General features: G+C 46.4%; 1 protein-coding gene across 3 annotated transcripts in view; it reads right to left on the reverse strand.

The window, feature by feature from the left end:
• Window positions 1-1,602: 1,602 nt before the first annotated feature.
• Window positions 1,603-22,345, reverse strand: part of LOC133358581 (uncharacterized) — a 28,545-nt gene continuing 7,802 nt past the window's right edge. The window contains exons 3-12 of one of the 3 annotated variants that reach the window (XM_061576951.1): window positions 16,703-16,870; window positions 14,740-14,842; window positions 12,607-12,725; window positions 11,865-11,943; window positions 9,954-10,112; window positions 7,165-7,227; window positions 5,474-5,701; window positions 4,701-4,802; window positions 3,534-3,621; window positions 1,603-2,020 (exon numbers count right to left, since the gene is read on the reverse strand). In XM_061576951.1, the coding sequence (XP_061432935.1) occupies window positions 1,932-2,020; window positions 3,534-3,621; window positions 4,701-4,802; window positions 5,474-5,701; window positions 7,165-7,227; window positions 9,954-10,112; window positions 11,865-11,943; window positions 12,607-12,725; window positions 14,740-14,842; window positions 16,703-16,870 (1,198 nt within the window). In that variant the 3' untranslated portion in view covers window positions 1,603-1,931. Of the gene's footprint in view, window positions 2,021-2,354; window positions 2,610-2,712; window positions 3,622-4,700; window positions 4,803-5,473; window positions 5,702-7,164; window positions 7,228-9,953; window positions 10,113-11,864; window positions 11,944-12,606; window positions 12,726-14,739; window positions 14,843-16,702; window positions 16,871-22,345 lie in introns of those variants that run through there. The other 2 variants (XM_061576958.1, XR_009757097.1) reach the window with 2 other exon arrangements.

Below are 22,345 nucleotides of genomic sequence, written 5' to 3' on the forward strand. Positions count from 1 at the left end.
ACGTCGTGATTTTTATTTTATTTTACTTTTATTAATTTTAATGTTTTACCTACGTGACTTTACCGAAAAAACCTAAGAATATGAAGTCCTTGCTTGTTGCAGAGCTTCGCCGTTCGAATCGAGTGGTCGCCCTGGTTAATACTGCAGGTTTATTAACCAAAATATTCCACTCCATCTGCCTCAAAGCTGACGTTTAAAGATCCCATGACGTTATTCGGAAGAGTAGGCCATGGCCCAAATAAAAAAAAAAGGATTTGCAAATTGCTCAGTTTGTTTATGCGCAGAAAATCGTCGCTCCTTGCTGAGGAAACTCGCCAGGACCCTCCTGAGACTAAGTGAGGCTTCTACGTGGCACCATCCTCCCGAGTTGCTTACTACTCTTAGGACTGCATCGTCGAGGAGGGAAAGGTCTAATGGGGGGGGGGGGGGGGGGGAGAAAACATCACAAATACTGCATTGCAGTGCCATTACACCACGGCGCCACATTACTGAATATTCCCTGATGTGTAAGTGGTAGGAAACTGAATAAATGATGGGGCACTGTAATTGAGCTCATCGTCTGACAAGTGCGGGTCACACGTGGTGTGGCTACGCTGCTGTCACGGTGCGTGCTTCTTCATCTTAGTCCGGGATTCTTTACGGCGCTGATTAAGTGGACTATGGTCACGAGGAGTGTGCGTGAGTTATTGTGTTTCAGTTTAACACGAGGACGTTCGCGACCAGTATTATTCATAATGAAGGTTTTTGGGTTAGATCGCGTTATTATGAATGTGTCACAACCCTCCAACACTCAGTATAAAATGTGTCGCGCAAACACTGAGACGGGGGGGAGGGGACACTGAGACGGGGGGGGCTGAGACAGGGGGGGGACACTGAGACGGGGGGGGGGGCTGAGACGGGGAGGGGGACACTGAGACAGGGGGGGGGCTGAGACGGGGGGGGGGCAATGAGACGGGGGGGGGGACACTGAGACAGGGGGGGGGGACACACTGAGACAGGGAGGGGGGGCACTGAGACAGGGGGGGGGGCACTGTGTATCGTTGAAGTTGCAGACCCACAACCCACAAGTCACACAAAGTCTCGCGGAATCGTTAAATTTATTTATTTCTTCCACAATCCATTTGATGTCACTAGATGTCACTACTCATATTTCACCACTTTCCACAACCATTTAAGTAAAGTACAGTACCGGTGTTTATTACACACACAGCTCGCACGAACTGGGATTACATATCTCTCCACTGGCTGTCACACACAGTTAATTACAGCCTCGTTCACGAGCTTCGTTTAAATGTCATCGTTAACGCAACGTTGTGCTTTTACACTTAATTAGTGTCAGTGACCTCGTGTTTTTGCCTTGGGTAGGAATGGGCGATCGCATAAGGAGCGATCAGAGTCAAGATCTTTTGATTTAAAGCTTTCGTGACTGCAGGGATTCATATTCTTGGTTCTTTCAGTAAAGTCACATAGAAGGGAAATAATAAAATGATAATAAATATATTTATTCCCTTCTACGTGACTTGACCGAAAGAACCAAGAATAATAAGAAATGTTACTTTGGCATTTCCCTTGAAAATTATTGTTTATAACGATCCCCCCCCCCCCCCCCATGCATGTGTTAGCGTAAATATAAATGTGTCGTTAAACCCGCCACCGTCCGACACAGCCAATTTAGTGAGGTTTGTCACGTAAACAGAACACGCCAATTCGTTACTAGTACAGCACACCGGTGTGTTGGAGAGCAAATCCACAACGTTTACAATCTGAGTACCACGTTTCACCAGTAATTACAACTAGATTCATCAGGCGACATGTTCTGTTCACGTGACAAACCTTACTGAATTGGCTGCGTCGGGTGGTAGCGGGCTTAACGACACATTTATATTCACGCAATCTAACCCCAAGAAAAAACCTCTATTATAGATGACGACCTATTTACCGCTTGACATCAGCCGCTCCCAGGCGTCTGTGGTGCGATTCCCGGTGCTGACGCTTCGAACCCTGCGAGTCACTGCCGGGGCTGACAAGAATGCAAATGTGGAAGGTCAGCAGGGTGCTTCGATTCAAAAGGACACCCGTGCGAATCAGAGGCGCCAAGGAGCTTGCAATGACACGGACCGATGTTTTACTTGATCGTTGGTTGAAACGCATTGTTGCGTAATTGCTTAACACGTAAAAAGGGGCACAATGTGCGTGGTGGTTTAGGCTGTCGATCTGCCACCAACGGTTAGAAAACAGCATTTGTGGAAACATTATTTTGGCGATCCAACTCGTGGCATTAGCGGGGGCACACAAGGACAGAGAACAAAAAAACGCAACACATTCGTCAATAACACTGTGTGGCCTTCAAAAGAAAAAATATATAATAGGCGACGTTTCGGGCAATGACCCTTCTGAATAGCGTCATTTAGCTGTAAAGGATTGTCCAGATGTCTTGTGACTCCCATTTAATTCTCTAAAACGTAATATTTTTGTAAGTGCATTTTATTTAAAACAGAATATATATATGCGAATGAAAAAACAGTTAGAGGTCAATTAAGTTGGGGTCACACGACACCTGGACCACCCTGCAGACCAGGCTTCTTCACTCGTTTTCAGAGGGGGGGCCACTTTCACCAATGAGACATCGTCAGTGTGAGGGCCGCCACACATTTAAAACCATTGGGGCTTTGACAGCAGCACAATGATGATGATGATGGAGGGTGTTTTCACTTTTGTGTATTTTAGGGGGCCGCACGTCAGGGGCCGCACTAAAGGCCACCAGGGGAAGCCAGTGGCACCGCGGGTCTTGCTAATGAAGAACGCTGCTGAAGATTGCAAGGCAGTCGGTGCACGCATGTTCAGCTGTGCATCGTGAAGCATGTAGGGCGGTAAAGAGGTGGATATTATACAGTACGTGATGATCCTGCAGCACCGCAGCGTTCTGCATGTGGCAGCACGCACATGGGAAAGAGCACGGGCAGTGAGTGGCGAGCCAATTTGGCTGCTTTAAATGTCCACGTGATTATAATCTACTTCGTTGAGCTATCATTTGTGGCCAGACCGCCACAGAAAAAGAAGGGGACTTCACCTGGTAAAATCAAAATAGTTAAGTTGAATTTTTTCGTGTGATTGTTTAACTTTCCTATACTTTGCACTGCTATCGTATTTATGTCTTTTTTTCGTAACGTTCTGACCCGCCCCTACTGGAAATCTGTGAAAGAGAGCTTCAGAGTTCATCGGATTCCTCCAGGATAAATAAATATTCTGATTCTGAATTAGCACTATGCATGGAGTCTTTCTGCACACACACTCTGAAATTGATAACAATGTCTGCACTCGTGTTGCACACCGAGTTTACAACTTCTGTTGGCTCTTATCGTCCCTCTGGCGGAGAAGGCATCGCAACATCTCAAGACAATATTTATCAGTGGCAATTGGATCGGTTCAGTACCAAAAATCAGGCCTTGCTCTGGAACGCTGGCTAAAATATGCCCGAGTGCACAGAATGCTGTTGGAAAGATGAGGTTGTCAAATTCAATTGTCAGTGGCACCTGTGAGAGGCCTTGGGGCAAAATGGTCCCTGTATCCTGGAAATCGATGGCCCAGCGTCTTCTTCAGTGCCCATCTGCCCTTCTCTGGCTGAGACCAAACAAGATAAGAAATTCAACGAGCACATTAATACACGGGTGCATCCGCGAACAGTTTGGGGCATTGCTGAAATCGGCGTGCCCTCGCGTGCGATTGAGAATGCTTGGGTACAGTGGCTCGGAGCAGCAGTGAGTGGAAAGGTTTGTGCCACGTCCTAAGGGCGATCATATTTTTTTAATGTGGTGGCAGCATCCTCGGGTCCATGGGCTGAGTTCCCACTCCTGCATGGAAAAGTGGGTTTGGTGGTGGGGGTCTCATCTCCCCTGACCGACTAATCTAATCCTTTTTTTTTGTAATTATATCAGGAAAAACAACATTGAGGCAATCTACTCAGATATAATGTGATTGCTATAACACAGAAGATTGTATGTCTATTTTAAGTGGCTTCCGGTCTCTCTGTCTTTTCGTCTTTGCATCTCTAAATCTCTCTGGCTATCTATTTGGTTTGTCTCAGTGTATAGCGCTCTCTCCCTCTCTGTCACTCCCAATCTGCTAAGCCCCCGCTCAGTGGTAAGTTCTGAGCCTGGGGATTCACAAGCAATTCCAACATAATTACCATACTCACCATCGCCATGAAAACCATCGCCAATACCACCACCACCACAACTATAATCATTCCAACACCATTTTAATCACCACCATTGCCACCACAACAACTAAAACCACCATTATCATCCCCACCACCACCAGAACACAAAGATCTCCCGTATAGCCTTAACAGACGGTTGGGGCAAGTGCTGTTACCGAGCAACTATGAAGGCCAGCAAGGCACACGAGGTGGGTGGCCAGCACCACAAACGGACGCCTTTGTCTCCCGAGTGGCGATGTTTACAAACTGCTACAGGTACTCATTTGAGGTAGAGTCGACCGAGGGGAGGCCCAGAACCAATTCAGATTATCGTCAGTAGTGTTGGCCACGAGCGGGAATCGAACTCAGGTCCCTGAGTTCATAGCGCAATGCACGAACTGCTACACTACCGCTCCCCAGAACACAACCACCACCATCATGACCTCTAGGCTCAGCTCCACTGCACCACAGGCACGATTGCGCAATTCAATCAAGTGCTCACCTGGTCATGAGTGCCAGACAGCGTAGGTTCATCCGTGGAAGTCACGTGATCTTTAACAGCATCTGCAAATTTTAAATGCATTTTTTCTGTTGCTGGCGTCATCTGCAGAAAAATAATAAACAGAGGTCAGAGCATCTCGCTGTAGCCATGAGCAGAAATGCCAGAGATTGGTAAAATGCTGAAAAGGTTTATTTGATCGTTTATAATCAATATGTAATGTAAAAGCATGTAATTAAATCGATTTTGTTGGGTTAGGCCACAGAATGAACTGGCCATATTTGTGTCGTAAGATTCTCTACCACTCGACACAGCCATACAAATGAATTGTCACGTGGGTAAACCGTTAACACACCAATTATGATTGTTTCAGCTCACTGGTAAGTTGAATAACGATTCTGACAAATTTAGAAAGTTATTCTGACTTCTTGAATTCTGTCATGAAGATCCTTCGGCAAGCTTCAAGTAAAACGCCACGTGTCTAATTTTTAAATGAATTTGTGAGAATTTTGTTCTAACTCAGCGTTGATCAAGCTGAAATAATAACGATTGGTACATTGTTGAACGCCTGTGCACCACGTGACAATTTAACTAATCGCGCTATGTCGGGTCCTGGAGGGAGGGTTCTTACCAAAACACATCAGGCCAGATAATTAAGTGGCCTAACCCCCCCAGAAAAACCTCTATTGTGAATCGATACCATTGGCTGCAAAAGCAAAAGTGTTGCACAAATGACAATGTTGCAAATGAGTCTGGCAGAGCAACGCAGAAACCACCTGCCGGGAGACCAGAGCGGTGGCGCCGTCGGAGGCTTCGGCGGAGGGTGTCGTGGGCGTCTCCTGGGCGGGCGTCGCGTGAACAGCGGCGGCGCTGCGAGGGCACGTCCGGCGGGCTGCCTGGGAGGACGCTCGCAAACTCCTGTGGCTCGTCGGGCGGCTCGGGAACATCGGAGCGGTCGTGGGCCTCGACGTCCGGAGCGAGTCGCGCGTGCGCGCCCCGCGCAGCTGGGGACAAGCGGCCAGCGGTTGGGTCAACCCAAGGGGGGTCGGCAACCCGAAATTACAAACAACTCAATATTTCAAGTGCCGCAATGCGCTATGGTAAATGCCAGACAGTGGTCCGTTAATAGATCGTGTCGCGAAGCAGCGGTCCTCCAAGAGCCGCCACACGCGAGCCCTGGGTGAACGGCTCGTGCCGGCCAAGGGGGCTCAGCTTTACGTGCGGACAAAGAATAATTAAACCCCATTGCCTTTGTAGGATGAATTATTGCTTTGAAGAGGTTAATGATTTTATTCAAAACTAAAAGAGGAATACATCTGTTTTTTACGTGGAGAGATGGATATATGAAGTAGATGTATTTACGTCTGGGATGTGACCTAATGGACTAATTTCTGTAATGATAACCTTTATCTTGATAATTGGTTCTTTACCCTTCTATCTGGCAACAAAACTGACACCTTTTTACAAGGAGTCATGTTTGCATAGACCGCAATACCTGCAGTCATAATACAAATAAAAGAACATAACTCTGATAACTTCAAGGACAGTGCACATTATCAGAGTTATGTTCTTTTGTTTGTATTATGACTGCAGGTATTGCGGTCTATGCAAACATGACTCCTTGTAAAAAGGTGTCAGTTTTGTTGCCAGATAGAAGGGTAAAGAACCAATTATCATATTTTTACTGGCAAATGAGGTTCCCATAGTGTAGAAACTTTATCTTGTTTGTGCTTTTTTTTTGTGCTATTTCTTTATTTATGTTATTCATTTTAATTTTTCTTGCTAGTAGTAGTAGGGTTTTCATTTGTTTGGTAATGGCTGTATATGGGATTTGGTCCCCTTATACATAATTAATGTACAGCGTTATGGGATGCTATTCGCAGAAATTACGCTCCATGAAATGAAAGTGCTATTCTACTTCGGATTACTTATTTTGTAATTTGTACTGTCCAAAACGGCACGAATGATTATTATGCATTTTGATAGAAATTTGCGTCGAACTAAGGACCCCAAAGTGTCAAGCGAGGAGGGTCCTTGCCTGCACGATCGGCAGTTCTCTGCATCGATTCAAGTGCGGCTGGCTCTGCTGATGAAACACTGCATGTCGAGTTTGCTTGGATTGAATGAACGCCGCTGAAATTACGCATTCCCAGAAGGCTGTGCAGATGATGGGTTGTGTAGGATATACGTTTTATTAACGTGGAGAGAAGGGGCAATGTGAAGGAGATACATTGTCTGCTTATTTAGTTTGGTATTTAGATTTTCCACAACCATGCCAATGCTTAATTTGAGTTAATTAAAATAATGGCAATTATTTGGCTCAGTTTGTCAATAAACAAAATCCCTTAGGGTTATAATGAATAAACAGCAGGATAAATTAAGAACTGGATTAATTGTGGGTGCTAAAGAAGTGCAACGTACATACATATTGTATATAGTTGGTGGCTGGTAAAGCGTGACTAGCTACCTGAATAGCAGAGAGTTGCAGTTGTTGCTTCAGCATCTGGTGATGCGATTTCTCAGCCTCCATCTAGCGTTAAGTTTCACAGGAAACAAAAAAGTGACACCTTCAATAAATGACATAAACCAAAACGCGACCAAATCTGAAATAACATCGCTTACAAATGGTGCAGCCGTGGGATTACTTGCTTACGCCAGGCCTGGTGGAAGGGCCTTCGCCGAAGTATGTTGGCCTACTCTTCCATGCTGGCCAGACGTCTTGGAAAGCTGGGAGCGCAAGCACTTTACCTCAACCACAAGCCACCTGCCAATCGGCGACCTGTGATGCACCCACTTAGATTGTTGGGAGGACAGAAGATTCATGAAGCGTTGCGCCAAACTTGTGACCTCTTGCGGCAGCAGTTTGCATGAACTGCTCTCGCTGCCGTACACAGCACGGAGGGGGGCGGGGGGGGGGGACCACGGAGGGTGATCACGGGGTGATGGGCGACCACGGGGAGTGGCGCCGTTGCTTTAAGCGTCGTACTCCGCTTCGAACGTCGACCACCAGCTGAAGTTTCGCAAATCGCTGCTGGAGTTTGCGCATCAAGATGGAGAACCGTGTCCACAGAGTGACAGAGCCGACTCTCTCCAACTGAGCTCTCGATCGCTAGGGGACAGATGCTGGCGGTGACGTTTCTGACGAAGTCGAGCCATTGGATGCCACGGAGGCATCTTTGGCATCGCGTATGGAAGGACTGCAACCAATCCAAATCGGCTTGAAGCAATGTCCAGGCGTCCGCACCACCGTACAACGACAACACCGACACAGCACAGCACTGATAGACTCTCCATTTGACACCCAGAAGAAGGGGATGGGAAACCTAAGAAAGTTGCGCCATTTTTTTTATGATCTACGACTTCTGGATTGCAAGTCCACTGTGCTAAGCGTCACACCATGGCAGCATACCAAAGTATGGTTATTAAAAATGTACATGCCACCAGTAATTGTGCCATTCATGTCTGTGCTCGAGTAGACTGACCTCACTCAGATGTTAGGCTTCAAATTGTTATTTCAGTTGTCCGGTAGGTTCTGATTATTTTCACAAGCATATGGCATTATGAGCCAGAGGAATTTTTTTTTCAATATTATGTTGAGGCTATGCAGGCATGTGTTTTCCAAGAACTATTCCTATAATTTATTAACTGCCACAAAGTCTTGCTTTGTTTAAATACTCCATCATTTAGTGTGTATTCTTTGGGGCTTCTGTGTGTTGTTCTATGATTCATATTCATCATCATCAGGACTAGAATAGGCTTCAGTGCCGACTGAGGGTCCTCTGTTGTCACTCGTGATGGATGACTTCAAGATGATTGTCCATGCGACAATTTTCTATCTTGTGGGAGAGGAATGAAATATGATCATTGAAAAGTCAAAGCATTTTAAATGATGAATTTCATACTTAGACTTTCATGATTAATCTCATTATTCATAATTCATTAGGGTTAGATCGTCCTGTGGGCATAATTTAAATGTTTTGCTACAATCCTCCATCACCCGAAAGAGTCAATCAAATCAAGTTGTCACGTGGACAAATATGCCAATTGTTGAAAAGCAAAACTTTGAAAATGATATAGTTAAAATTGTCCACAGCACTTGCCCCGACAATCTGTTCAAGGCTATATGGGGGATCTTTGTATGCGTCTGTATTAATAAGTGGGACTTGACAGTCCGGGTTATCACAGTAAGCGCAGTAGTTAATAGGAAGCTTTGAGCTGGTGACAGCACCTGCTACTCACGTGAAGGCGATGTGACCTGAATAGCAGCAGCCTCATCAAATTAAGGAAAGTAGATGCGGTGAAATTCCACATTAAGGGTAGTTTGTAAATGTATTTTATATCTTCCTTCGTGATTATGGTTTTGCACTTTTTTCAATTTCGTATGTTGTGTTTTTTCTCTCCAATTTCTCTTTGATGGTTTGTACTCTTGATTTCTAATTGCTTCATATTCGTACTTCGTTTCATGCTGTTTGCTTGGCCCCGTCACTTTTGCAAAAGAGACGTCCCTTGACACTCTTGAGTTCTCAGCTGCGTTGCGCAAAATAAACTTGAAAACTCAACACATTGTTGATGCCTTTAACAGAAATAATAATGATTTACACTTCTATGCAACTGGGCCGAGACATATCTATGCCACCGTGGCAAGATGTTAACTATTTTGCCTGTTATACAGGAGGTCGTGGGCTCGATTCCAACCCTGATGCCTGGTGTATATTTGAAGTTGCATTTTCTCCCCGTGGTAGTGTGGATTTTTAATTCAGGTCCTCCGGTTTTCCTTCCACATTTAGAATCAACATGCGTTTAGAGTATTTGGCTGCTATAAAACGATTCTTTTTATTTTACTGGGTAAGGCCCACTGAGCGATTGAGCTCTCATTCAGAAGTGACCTGGCCACAATGATAGCTCCAAAAAGTGGCTTATCATGTGGTAATTCATATCAACCAAATATTTTCTAGCATGTTTCTAAATGCGTAGGGAAAACCCGGAGAACCCGGAGAAAAATCCACACGGCCACGGGGGGAAATTGCAAACTCCAAATATACAGCAGGCATCAGGGTCGGGATCGAACCTGCGACCTCATTCATACCAGGCGAGGTAGCTGACATCTCCCCTAAATTTCCACGTGATAAGCCACTTCAATGATCTCTAATTTGCGATAGCCAGATCTCTTTTGAAAAAGAGCTTTACAACTCAGTGGGGCATTACCTGATAAAATAAAAATAAAAGATATTGGTTTTTTTTTTCTTCTCGTCACACCTGCTGCTTCCATGGCTCGTCTGCCCCGCCGAAGGTCTTGACAGCGGCGCTTCCACCACGCTGCTCGCGCTGGGCTCGCTGCTCTTGCCGGTACAGCTTGTTCATGTGCTGCAGTCGCTTGGCGTCGAGGGTCATCAGCAGGGCCTTCATGTCGTCCAGCTGTACGGGGGACAACACAACCACGTAGACACGCGGCATGTGTTTCACGTTGATGTTCGTGCATAACGGAATGTTGAAATTTTAGTCCCAATTTTTGTATATTTTTAATTCACATGTAATAATAAAAATTCACTTTCAACACACCGTAGACACGCGGCACGTGTTTCACGTTGATGTTCGTGCATAACGAAATGTTGAAATTTTAGTCCCAATTTTTGTATTCACATGTAATAATAAAAAAAATCTATTTCAACACACCGTAGACACGTGCCACGAGTTTCACGTTACATCTTGTTGAGTTACGAAGTGTAGGAAGTTTAGCCCCTATTTTTTAATTCAACCATTAATAACTGCATCATACGCGTTTGAACATATAAAGTTCCAAGAGTGAAACAATAATTTTAATGTGAACATTGTTCGTGTTCTCATCATTTAAACGAAAGTGGCGTCTTTGTGACGGAACTTTTTGGTGGTAAAAGCACTGTCATGAAAGTGACATCACTTCCTGTTACATCTCAATTCGGATCAATCTGAAACATATATTCTTTGAAACATCCAAAATTTTAATCTGGGCCTGGTTTTTTGGGATTGTGTTGGATTCATCTGGAAATTGGAAGCTCATCTCTAGCATCCACTATCGCTGACTGCAGCCAGAATTATTAGCCTTTCGTAAGAATTGGCATTTTCCTATAACGCGGTAGTTTGAGTTCCTAAAGAACACCGCGCTATGGAAAAATCGCGTTATAATAAATAATATATAATAGAGGGTAAAGCCATGCCTGTAAAGCCACCCTTTACTTTTCATATCCAGTTTGTTATTTCTGCGAACGCCACTTCTCACCCGTAAAAAGACTAAACTGGCGAAGAGGAACACTTTTCTGTCAAACAATTTGTTTATGGCATCAGTTCTGCAAACTGTCGCATCGGCAGATCTTTGAGACGGCCAAATAAGCCCCACTCACCTGAGAGCCTGCTGGGCTGCATTGGAGCCATCTGTGAAAAGTGCACTTAGCACTCACAGCCTTTGGGAGTCGGTTGTTGGCTTTTAAAAACATTATACTAACAGCGTATAAAACCTGATTATATATATGCGTGTGTGTGAACTATTTTTGGGTAACAATATGAATGCAATGCACAACTCTTCTTTATGTTATACTTAACATAGTGGCAGGATTCCCTGACATGCATTGCCTTTAAACGTTGTGAGTCTAACATTGGAAATAAAACAGTTGTGTTAAGATGTTAAACCACAAAACAAAATCCTTACTCAAGGAATCCTGTCTGGATTAACCACACGTACTTGTGATGAACATGCTCTGATAATATATGCATTGTCTTTGAAACTGATTGGTCCACACCAGAGACAGCTTTTGAGCCAAGTATCAAAGTGTTAGACCAGAGAACGCCAAAAGCAATGTACACTTAGTTCGCCGAACCTCACAAAGGTCGTGAAATGAGATGGTTCTTGGTGAGAGGCGTTCAACTGCTCGTGAAATGAGATGGTTCTTGGTGAGAGGGGTTCAACTGTTCGTGAAATGAGATGGTTCTTGGTGAGAGGCGTTCAACTGCTTGTGAAATGAGATGGTTCTTGGTGAGAGGGGTTCAACTGCTCGTGAAATGAGATGGTTCTTGGTGAGAGGCGTTCAACTGCTTGTGAAATGAGATGGTTCTTGGTGAGAGGGGTTCAACTGCTCGAGAAAGCGCCCGTGGCGTATTGGCCACACGTTCGCTTTGCTCGACATCGATTCTCACCTCGTAAATCCCTCTGAAGCTTTTTTCCGTGGTTCCAACCCTCGCTTCGTGCAGGTGAATGGTGTCCAAAGCCACGCAGCTACGCACAAAGAGACACCCGTTGTGAGTGAGGCAGCACTGCCGGGCGTGATCCCGCAGGCAGACAGCAATTTGCTCCAGCCAGGGACAACTCCAAGACTGAGCAACACAACTAATGGGGCGCACGCGCTGACGATTATAACAGAGCAATTTCCTGCATAACCACGGCGCCTAGCATCGCTTGCTAATACCCCGTAGGTACAAATGTACATTTAGCAGTAGCACTGCAAAAACGTTTACCCAATGAACACTTCAATGTCGGCCAAATGTTGGCATGTGGTTGGAACCGTTGGGCAACACGTTTGACTAACGTTGGTTCAACGTTCCGTGTTTACAAGGTACACAGTTAAATTAGAATGATGCAATGACATAGAATCATTGTGTAAGACGTGCTATTTTCACTATACGTTCTTTGAAATATTCAACGACGCCACGCGTTGCTGTTATACCAACACGAACGTGAAGGAAGCAACATATTAAGCAAGATCCTAACTATACTCAAATGTTGAAAAAAAGTACTACTACCTTATAAGTAAAAAAAGAAAGCTATATAAAATATCTGACAATCTGGCCAGTAGCCCTTTATTCATAGCAAAACAACAAATAATGAATTGAAATGTGGGCGGTGTGACACCATGGTTATTCGCAATTGAAAATATCTCACAGAGGCAGGAGGTCCATGAATTCGTACATCTGGATTCTGCCGGGTTCCACGTATCCTTCGCTTTGCTTGCTGTGGATGTGCTGCATTAACCGCCGTGGCGCTGTGATCCGTCCGCACATCTGTAAGAGCAGCAGCAGCAGCGCACACAGCGCTGAGGATATGCAGCGGCACTTCCTGTAAACTTTTCTCAGTCGGTGTTAGCCACTGAGGCCATGACGGGTTCATGTTTTTATTCCTGTTGCTCTGTGCCCCCCCCCCCCCCCTGTACCATTCCCGTTTTGCTGTGATGTACACTGATGTCTGCTTCATTGAGGGAGATATTGGCACGTCAAATAACGATTGATTGATTCTTCTTTTTCTTGTCGTATGGCTGCAGGTGTAGATGCAGAGCGACATCTTACAGGTTCACATTGAGTTGGGTCAAGCCAGGTAAATGCATCAGGGCTGTGTCATCGCCGTGATGTCTCCTTCGTATTTGTGGATCGGGGCATTGTATCGTTATACGGTGTTACGGTCTGTTCTGGATGACCACAGTCACACACTACGTGGAGAGAGTTTTTAATTTACCATTTGTACATCAGGGTAATCCGCATCGACTGCCATGGTTTGTGCAGTGGATGCGGTTTAGGGTGGACCGTTGACTGATTGATTTTGTGGACATTTGAACCGGTGGTTGTAGATGCTGTTGCACCGGCAGCATCGCATGATGTCATTTTGTGCTCAACTGTGCGCAGAGTGCTCTTGATTGTCACTGATTTCCTGTTCAAAATACATCTTCCCTCAGGCATTTTGCATGTTCCTAGTATGCATCCAAGGGCTTGGTAAACGAGCCTCTAGTTTTGAGAGTGATGTTCCCATAGACAATACGAAACAAAGACAATAACAAGGGCACATTTCTCTGCGACTCTGAAATGAGCGTACGGACGTGCATCACAGAGCACACTGATACCTGGGACAATCTGGAACCGTCTCTGCCAACTGATGTCTGCTAAGCTCTGACAATCGCTACTTTTAAGACCGGACTGAGTTTAATTTGAGTGAATATTTATCCTCAGCGCCATCTGCGTTTCCGTCTAAGCTCGTTGCTGAATATGGCCGCGCTTAACACATCTTTGATTTATTTATCGATACCACCTCCTCGTACTTTTTCAAACACTTCTGCAAACATGTCACATTTCCGCTACAAATCCTATTAAAGTTTTGTACTTATTGATGTTTGGATCTGTTCATAAGAGGAGTTTGCAGGGGGGACACGGTGTGTTGTAGAGTGAATCCACAACATTTACAATTTTTGATTACGACGTTTCGCTTGCAATTACATCCAGCATCATCGGCAATTTGCCAGAATGTGTTAAGCAGCCAATGAGTAAGGAATGCCACGTGAACAAAACGTGTCAATTCATTACTAGTTCACCACACCGGTTGTGTGTTGGAGAGTAAACCCACAACATTTACAATTCGAGTAGGACATTTCGCCAGTAATTACAATGACCATCATCAGGCGACAGCCAGAGCTGTGGAGAAATCCTCCTGTTTTTATTCAGTTTAAATTCTTCAGTTATGTTTTTAGTTTTTTTTAAGTACTTTTCTGCTGCTGATTGACGTTTTTGGTGATTCAACTTTCTGTGGTTCCTTCCGATCGAACATCTTCCTGAAACAGTTCCTAATACGAGCGGAAAGATCCTTGAGCAGCCTGCTAGAGAACAGCAGGAGAGAATTTGGGCCCATTCAAGGAAAATTTCACAAAGTAAAAAATAACTGTTTACAGATTCGATTATTTCCAGAAGCAGGTAGTAATAATAATTTGATGTTTCGAGCGTCATTCATGCAATTGCATCCCACACCGCTGCACATCAATAATTATCCAGTTCCGTACACAGATAATAATAATCAAAAATACTTAACAAATAAAAAAGGTGGAGGGAGGAAATGAACGATACGACTAAAACAAGGGACAGGAAAAACACCTTATACTAATTATAATAATAGTATGACAACTTGTAACGTGCACAGTTTTGCCAACAAGCTGAAGTTATAGCGGGACGGGGAAGTGTGGAATGTTTTTTTTAAATCCATTATTCAGACAAAGTATGACAGAGGATGACAGCGGAGATCGCTAGGAGATCGTGATACCTTGAGTGCCCGTATTAGGGTTCGTTCCTCCACCTCAATCCCTTTCTGGTCCAAGTGGTCGTACGCCGTGAAAGCCAGAGCAACGCTGCGTATTTCGGGAAAGCTGCCATGGATGATAACACGTAGTGGCGCACAGACACGGTTCGCGAAAACTGAATTCACTTATTTCAACATTTTAACGGTTGTGTAATAGAGCAGAGCCTTAAGTGATTTGGTCGCTAAGTGGGTAGAGTAAATACACGTTAAAGGCTTCATTCGTTCCGATGGCATCGAAAGTTACCCATTTTCAGCCAAAAAAGATTTTACAATATTTAAACAATGGATATTCATGCATAAAGCTACAAACAACATTATAAACACGTAACATTACAATAAACACGGTTAATCCATGCATTCATTAATATTCATTGGACCTACAAAAGCCTGCCATTAACAGGGGAATGGTCGGTAAGCGAACGCATTGGACTGGATGGAGGCACTCCACCACTATACACTATACACTACAATACACTATACACTACTCTACACTATACACTACTCTACACTATACACTACACTATACACTACTCTATATACTACACTACTCTACACTATACACTACTCTACACTATACACTACACTACTCTACACTATATACTACTCTACACTACACACTACACATTGGGCTGTATGGAGGCACTCCATCATTATACACGACACTACTCTACACTATACACTACACTACTCTACAATATACACTACTCTACACTACACTATACACTACACATTGGGCTGTGTGGAGGCACTCAATCACTATACACTACACTACTCTACACTATACACTACACTACTCTACATTATACACTACACTATACACTACACATTGGGCTGTGTGGAGGCACTCAATCACTATACACTACACTACTCTACACTATACACTACACTACTCTACAATATACACTACACTATACACTACACATTGGGCTGTGTGGAGGCACTCAATCACTATACACTACACTACTCTACACTATACACTACACTACTCTACAATATACACTACACTATACACTACACATTGGGCTGTGTGGAGGCACTCAATCACTATACACTACACTACTCTACACTATACACTACACTACTCTACAATATACACTACACTATACACTACACATTGGGCTGTGTGGAGGCTTGTTGTTAAGCGATTAGTCGTGAACAGGAGTGGTCGTTAAGAGTAGTAATCGTTTCAACTTGTAAAACACCGCACGGTTTTCATTCGCTGCTGAAGACAGACAACGGCTCAGAGGCTGGAGGAGGAACCGCAGACAAGCGGGAAAGGCAGCCTCGCGGTGAGCCGGTGCCAATCCCCCCTCCCTCCCCAAAGCTCTGCGGTTCTCTAGATATTAAGGTGTTATCGGACAATTAATGAGAGAAAAAACCCGGAGGACCCGTTACAGGTGTGCGTAGCCACCACCACCCAGCTAAAATGACGGATGCTCTTTGTATTCAGAGGATTTTATTTGTCGTTTTCCCCAGGTCTGCATTTGGGCTGCAGGCCGAGTGCCGGAACGAGAGGAGAGTTGGGACAGCAGGGCTGGGGCCACTCATGAGGAGGTGACCGGGTGGCTCGCAGAATGTGTCCCCAATGCGGGAAACCGCCAAGAATAGCAGAGGCCCGGCCACACAGCGCTGCGCACGGGTGAGAGATTCGTATTTAAGCAGAATGTTCGGGTACCTCTGAGCGAGTAAATTGGCCCGTTTTATTTTCATGCAACGCAAAAAGAACCGCGACAAAGGGAGGGGAGATACAAAATCTCTGCGGACTACATCCCCAACTCAGCCGTCCTGGGTCCAGAGATGGGGGGGGGGGGAGAAATTGGGCTCGCTGCCCGCCTCAAGCGCGCTGGGACTGCGAGTAGGAGGACAAACCACACGGCCTCTTCCCAAACGGGCCACGTTGCCTGTTTGTGTACTGACGCGGTCCTACCTCAGTGCTCTGGCATCCAGCAGCTCGATGCATTTCCTGATGACGGCCGCATTGTGGTAGCCGGTCTTGAGGTTGTACGTGAAGTGAAGCGGTTCGTAGAGGTGGCCCAACGCGATGTGCTTCAACAGCTCCTGCGACACGGAGCACGCCGTGACGCCTGACGACCGGCTGCGAACCGATGTTTTACTTTAACTCGATGCTCGTACTGGCTGCATGTAAGTTGATTTTCAATGAGGAAGCCAAACATTTAGAATGAGTTACTTCCTTACCAATCACACAAAGCAGCGCGATGAGTGATGTGACAGTCCACGTATTTACTGTGGTGGATTTGGACTGAATATCAAACCATATCAACATGGAATGTCGCTAAACGCATTCTAAATTGAAAAACTAATTTCTATACAACTGCTTGTTGTGTTTAGTTTGTTGTCCTTCCCCCGCGCCTCCGATTATCCACGGTTGGCTACGTAGGGTGGTGCGAAAGAAGTTCAACGTACATGCATACAATACACTCACCCACGTATTCACTCAACCACCCACTCACTCACCCAGTCACTCACTCACCCAGTCACTCACTAGCTCACTCACTCACTCACCCAGTCACTCACCCAGTCACTCACCCAGTCACTCACTAGCTCACTCACTCACTCACCCAGTCACTCACTCACTCACTAACCCAGTCACTCACCCAGTCACTCACTCACCCAGTCACTCACTAGCTCACTCACTCACCCAGTCACTCACTCACTCACCCAGTCACTCACTAGCTCACTCACTCACTCACCCAGTCACTCACCCAGTCACTCACTCACTCACCCAGTCACTCACTAGCTCACTCACTCACTCACCCAGTCACTCACTCACTCACCCAGTCACTCACCCAGTCACTCACTAGCTCACTCACTCACCCAGTCACTCACTCACTCACCCACGTATTCACTCACTCACTCACCCAGTCACTCACTAGCTCACTCACCCAGTCACTCAATAGCTCACTCACTCACTCAGTCACTCACCCACTCACTCACTCAGTCACTCACCCAGTCACTCACTAGCTCACTCACTCACTCACCTAGTCACTCACTCACCCAGTCACTCACTCACCCAGTCACTCACTAGCTCACTCACTCACCCAGTCACTCAATAGCTCACTCACTCACTCACCCAGTCACTCATTAGCTCACTCACTCACCCAGTCACTCACTCACTCACTCTCCCACTCACTCACTCACTAGCTCACTCACTCACTCAGTCACTCACCCAGTCACTCACTCACTCACTCACCCAGTCACTCACTCGCTCACTCACTCACTCACCCAGTCACTCACTCACTCACCCAGTCACTCACTCACCCAGTCACTCACTCACTCACCCAGTCACTCACTCACTTGCTTACTCACTTACTTACTCACTCAGTCACTCAGTCACCCAGTCACTCAGTCACTCACTCACCCAGTCACACACTAGCTCACTCACTCACTCACTAGCTCACTCACTCACTCACCCAGTCACTCACTAGCTCACTCACTCACCCAGCCACTCACTCACCCAGTCACTCACTAGCTCACTCACTCACCCAGTCACTCACTCACTCACCCAGTCACTCACTAGCTCACTCACTCACTCACCCAGTCACTCACTAGCTCACTCACTCACCCAGTCACTCACTCACTCACTCACCCAGTCACTCACTCACTCAACCAGGCCCTCACTAGCTCACTCACTCACTCACCCAGTCAATCACTAGCTCACTCACTCACTCACCCAGTCACTCACTCATCCAGTCAAACACTAGCTCACTCACTCACTCATCCAGTTACTCACTAGCTCACTCACTCACTCACTCACCCAGTCACTCACTCACTCACCCAGTCAATCACTCACTCACCCAGTCACACACTAGCTCACTCACTCACTCATCCAGTTACTCACTAGCTCATTCACTCACCCAGTCACTCACTCACTCACCCAGTCACTCACTAGCTCACTCACTCACTCACCCAGTCACTCACTCACTCACCCAGTCACTCACTGGCTCACTCACTCACTCACCCAGTCACTCACTAGCTCACTCACTCACCCAGTCACTCACTCACTCACTCACCCAGTCACTCACTAGCTCACTCACTCCCTCACCCAGTCACACACTCACTCACCCAGTCACTCACTAACTCACTCACTCACTCACCCAGTCAATCACTAGCTCACTCGCTCATCCAGTCACTCACTAGCTCACTCACTCACCCAGTCACTCACCCAGTCACTCACTCATTCACCCAGTCACTCACTAGCTCACTCACTCACTCACTAGCTCACTCACTCACTCACCCAGTCACTCACTCGCTCACTCACTCACCCAGCCACTCACTCACCCAGTCACTCACTAGCTCACTCACTCACCCAGTCACTCACTCACTCACCCAGTCACTCACTAGCTCACTCACTCACTCACCCAGTAACTCACTAGCTCACTCACTCACCCAGTCACTCACTCACTCACTCACCCAGTCACTCACTCACTCAACCAGTCACTCGCTCACTCACTCACTCAACCAGTCACTCACTCACTCACTCACCCAGTCAATCACTAGCTCACTCACTCACTCACCCAGTCACTCACTCACCCAGTCAAACACTAGCTCACTCACTCACTCATCCAGTTACTCAATAGCTCACTCACTCACTCACCCAGTCACACACTAGCTCACTCACTCACTCATCCAGTTACTCACTAGCTCATTCACTCACCCAGTCACTCACTCACCCAGTCACTCACTAGCTCAACCAGTCCCTCACTAGCTCACTCACTCACTCACCCAGTCACTCACTCACTCACTCACCCAGTCAATCACTAGCTCACTCACTCACTCACCCAGTCACTCACTCACCCAGTCAAACACTAGCTCACTCACTCACTCATCCAGTTACTCACTAGCTCACTCACTCACTCACCCAGTCACTCACTCACTCACCCAGTCAATCACTCACTCACCCAGTCAAACACTAGCTCACTCACTCACTCATCCAGTTACTCACTAGCTCATTCACTCACCCAGTCACTCACTCACTCACCCAGTCACTCACTAGCTCACTCACTCACTCACCAGTCACTCACTCACTCACCCAGTCACTCACTAGCTCACTCACTCACTCACCCAGTCACTCACTCACTCACCCAGTCACTCACTAGCTCACTCACTCACTCACCCAGTCACTCACTAGCTCACTCACTCACCCAGTCACTCACTCACTCACTCACCCAGTCACTCACTAGCTCACTCACTCCCTCACCCAGTCACTCACTCACTCACCCAGTCACTCACTCACTCACTCACCCAGTCAATCACTAGCTCACTCACTCACTCACCCAGTCACTCACTCACCCAGTCAAACACTAGCTCACTCACTCACTCATCCAGTTACTCAATAGCTCACTCACTCACTCACCCAGTCACACACTAGCTCACTCACTCACTCATCCAGTTACTCACTAGCTCATTCACTCACCCAGTCACTCACTCACCCAGTCACTCACTAGCTCACTCACTCACTCAACCAGTCCCTCACTAGCTCACTCACTCACTCACCCAGTCACTCACTCACTCACCCAGTCAATCACTAGCTCACTCACTCACTCACCCAGTCACTCACTCACCCAGTCAAACACTAGCTCACTCACTCACTCATCCAGTTACTCACTAGCTCACTCACTCACTCACCCAGTCACTCACTCACTCACCCAGTCAATCACTCACTCACCCAGTCAAACACTAGCTCACTCACTCACTCATCCAGTTACTCACTAGCTCATTCACTCACCCAGTCACTCACTCACTCACCCAGTCACTCACTAGCTCACTCACTCACTCACCCAGTCACTCACTCACTCACTCACCCAGTCACTCACTAGCTCACTCACTCACTCACCCAGTCACTCACTCACTCACTCACCCAGTCACTCACTAGCTCACTCACTCACTCACCCAGTCACTCACTAGCTCACTCACTCACCCAGTCACTCACTCACTCACTCACCGAGTCAATCACTAGCTCACTCACTCATCCAGTCACTCACTAGCTCACTCACTCACCCAGTCACTCACCAGTCACTCACCGACTCACCCAGTCACTCACTAGCTCACTCACTCAACCAGTCACTCACTAGCTCACTCACTCACTCAGTCACTCACCCAGTCACCCAGTCACTCACTAGCTCACTCACTCACCTAGTCACTCACTCACTCACCCAGTCACTCACTAGCTCATTCAACCAGTCACTCACTCGCTCACTCACTCACTCACCCAGTCACTCACTCACTCACCCAGTCACTCACTAGCTCACTCACTCACTCACCCAGTCACTCACTCACCCAGTCACTCACTAGCTCACTCACTCACTCACCCAGTCACTCACTCACCCAGTCACTCACTAGCTCACTCACTCACCCAGTCACTCACTAGCTCACTCACTCACCCAGTCACTCATTAGCCAGCTCACTCAACCACGGACGCTTGTGTTGCGCCCAAAACGTCGTGATTTATTTTATTTTATACCTACGTGACTTTACCGAAAGAACCAAAGAGTACAGGTCCCATTCATTCACTTGATTTGACGGCAGTGCATATTTAAAATAAAAAAACGTGAATCATTCACGGATAATTTGATGTATTTGCGACTTCTCTTATCCGCAAATATATCGCAAATAGGATTTCGTTCCGCAAAGACTTAGGGGAAAAAAATTACAGGAAGAATAGGATCGCAGATAATAGGAGTTTCTGTCACCCTACAGCTGCTGCGAATAATAGGGCCACGGATGAGCGGAGTTCTCCTGCCCAGGGTGTTCCCTATCTGCTCCGCGTCCACACACCCCACCACCACAATTTAGCATCAATGAATATGAATAAAGTTTGAAGCTTACTTACTTTTGTGTGAATACAGTCATTATTTGTGTTGATACAGCGCCCTGATACCCGGTGGCGTCTCGGAGCACGTTACATGCGAGAACCAACTCTAAATTAAACTATCTTTTATTTGACCAGGTAAGGCTCACTGAGCCATATCACTCTTTTTCCGAAGCATCCTGACCATGGATGATAGCTCAACGAAGTGGCGTACCACGTGGGCATTTATAGACGCAGAATTCTCTAAACGCGTGACGTTGATTCTAAATGTGGAGGGGAAAACCAGAGGACACGGAGAAAATCCTTGCGACTACAAGGAGAGAGAGACGCAAACTCCAAATATACAGCAGCAGGCGTCAAGGTCGGGATCAAACCCACGACGTCCTGTACACCAGGCGAGGTAGTTAACATCTCCTAGCCACGATGATGATGAGAGAGAGAGACGCAAACTCCAAATATACAGCAGCAGGCGTCAGGGTCGGGATCAAACTCACGACCTCCTGTAGACCAGGCGAGGTAGTTAACATCTCCTAGCCACCATGATGATGAGAGAGAGAGAGACGCAAACTCCAAATATACAGCAGCAAGCGTCAGGGTCGGGATCAAACCCACGACGTCCTGTACACCAGGCGAGGTAGTTAACATCTCCTAGCCACTGTGGCGCCCCCACACATCTCACGGCCTTTAAAAACAAATTTGAAAGGGCAACCCCGAGTAGCAGCTGTTTCTTTCTGCACAGAG

This window comes from Lethenteron reissneri, chromosome 7 (assembly GCF_015708825.2).
Source record: "Lethenteron reissneri isolate LAM-NWPU_2019-01 chromosome 7, ASM1570882v1, whole genome shotgun sequence".
In the NCBI taxonomy this organism is placed as follows: domain Eukaryota; kingdom Metazoa; phylum Chordata; class Hyperoartia; order Petromyzontiformes; family Petromyzontidae; genus Lethenteron; species Lethenteron reissneri.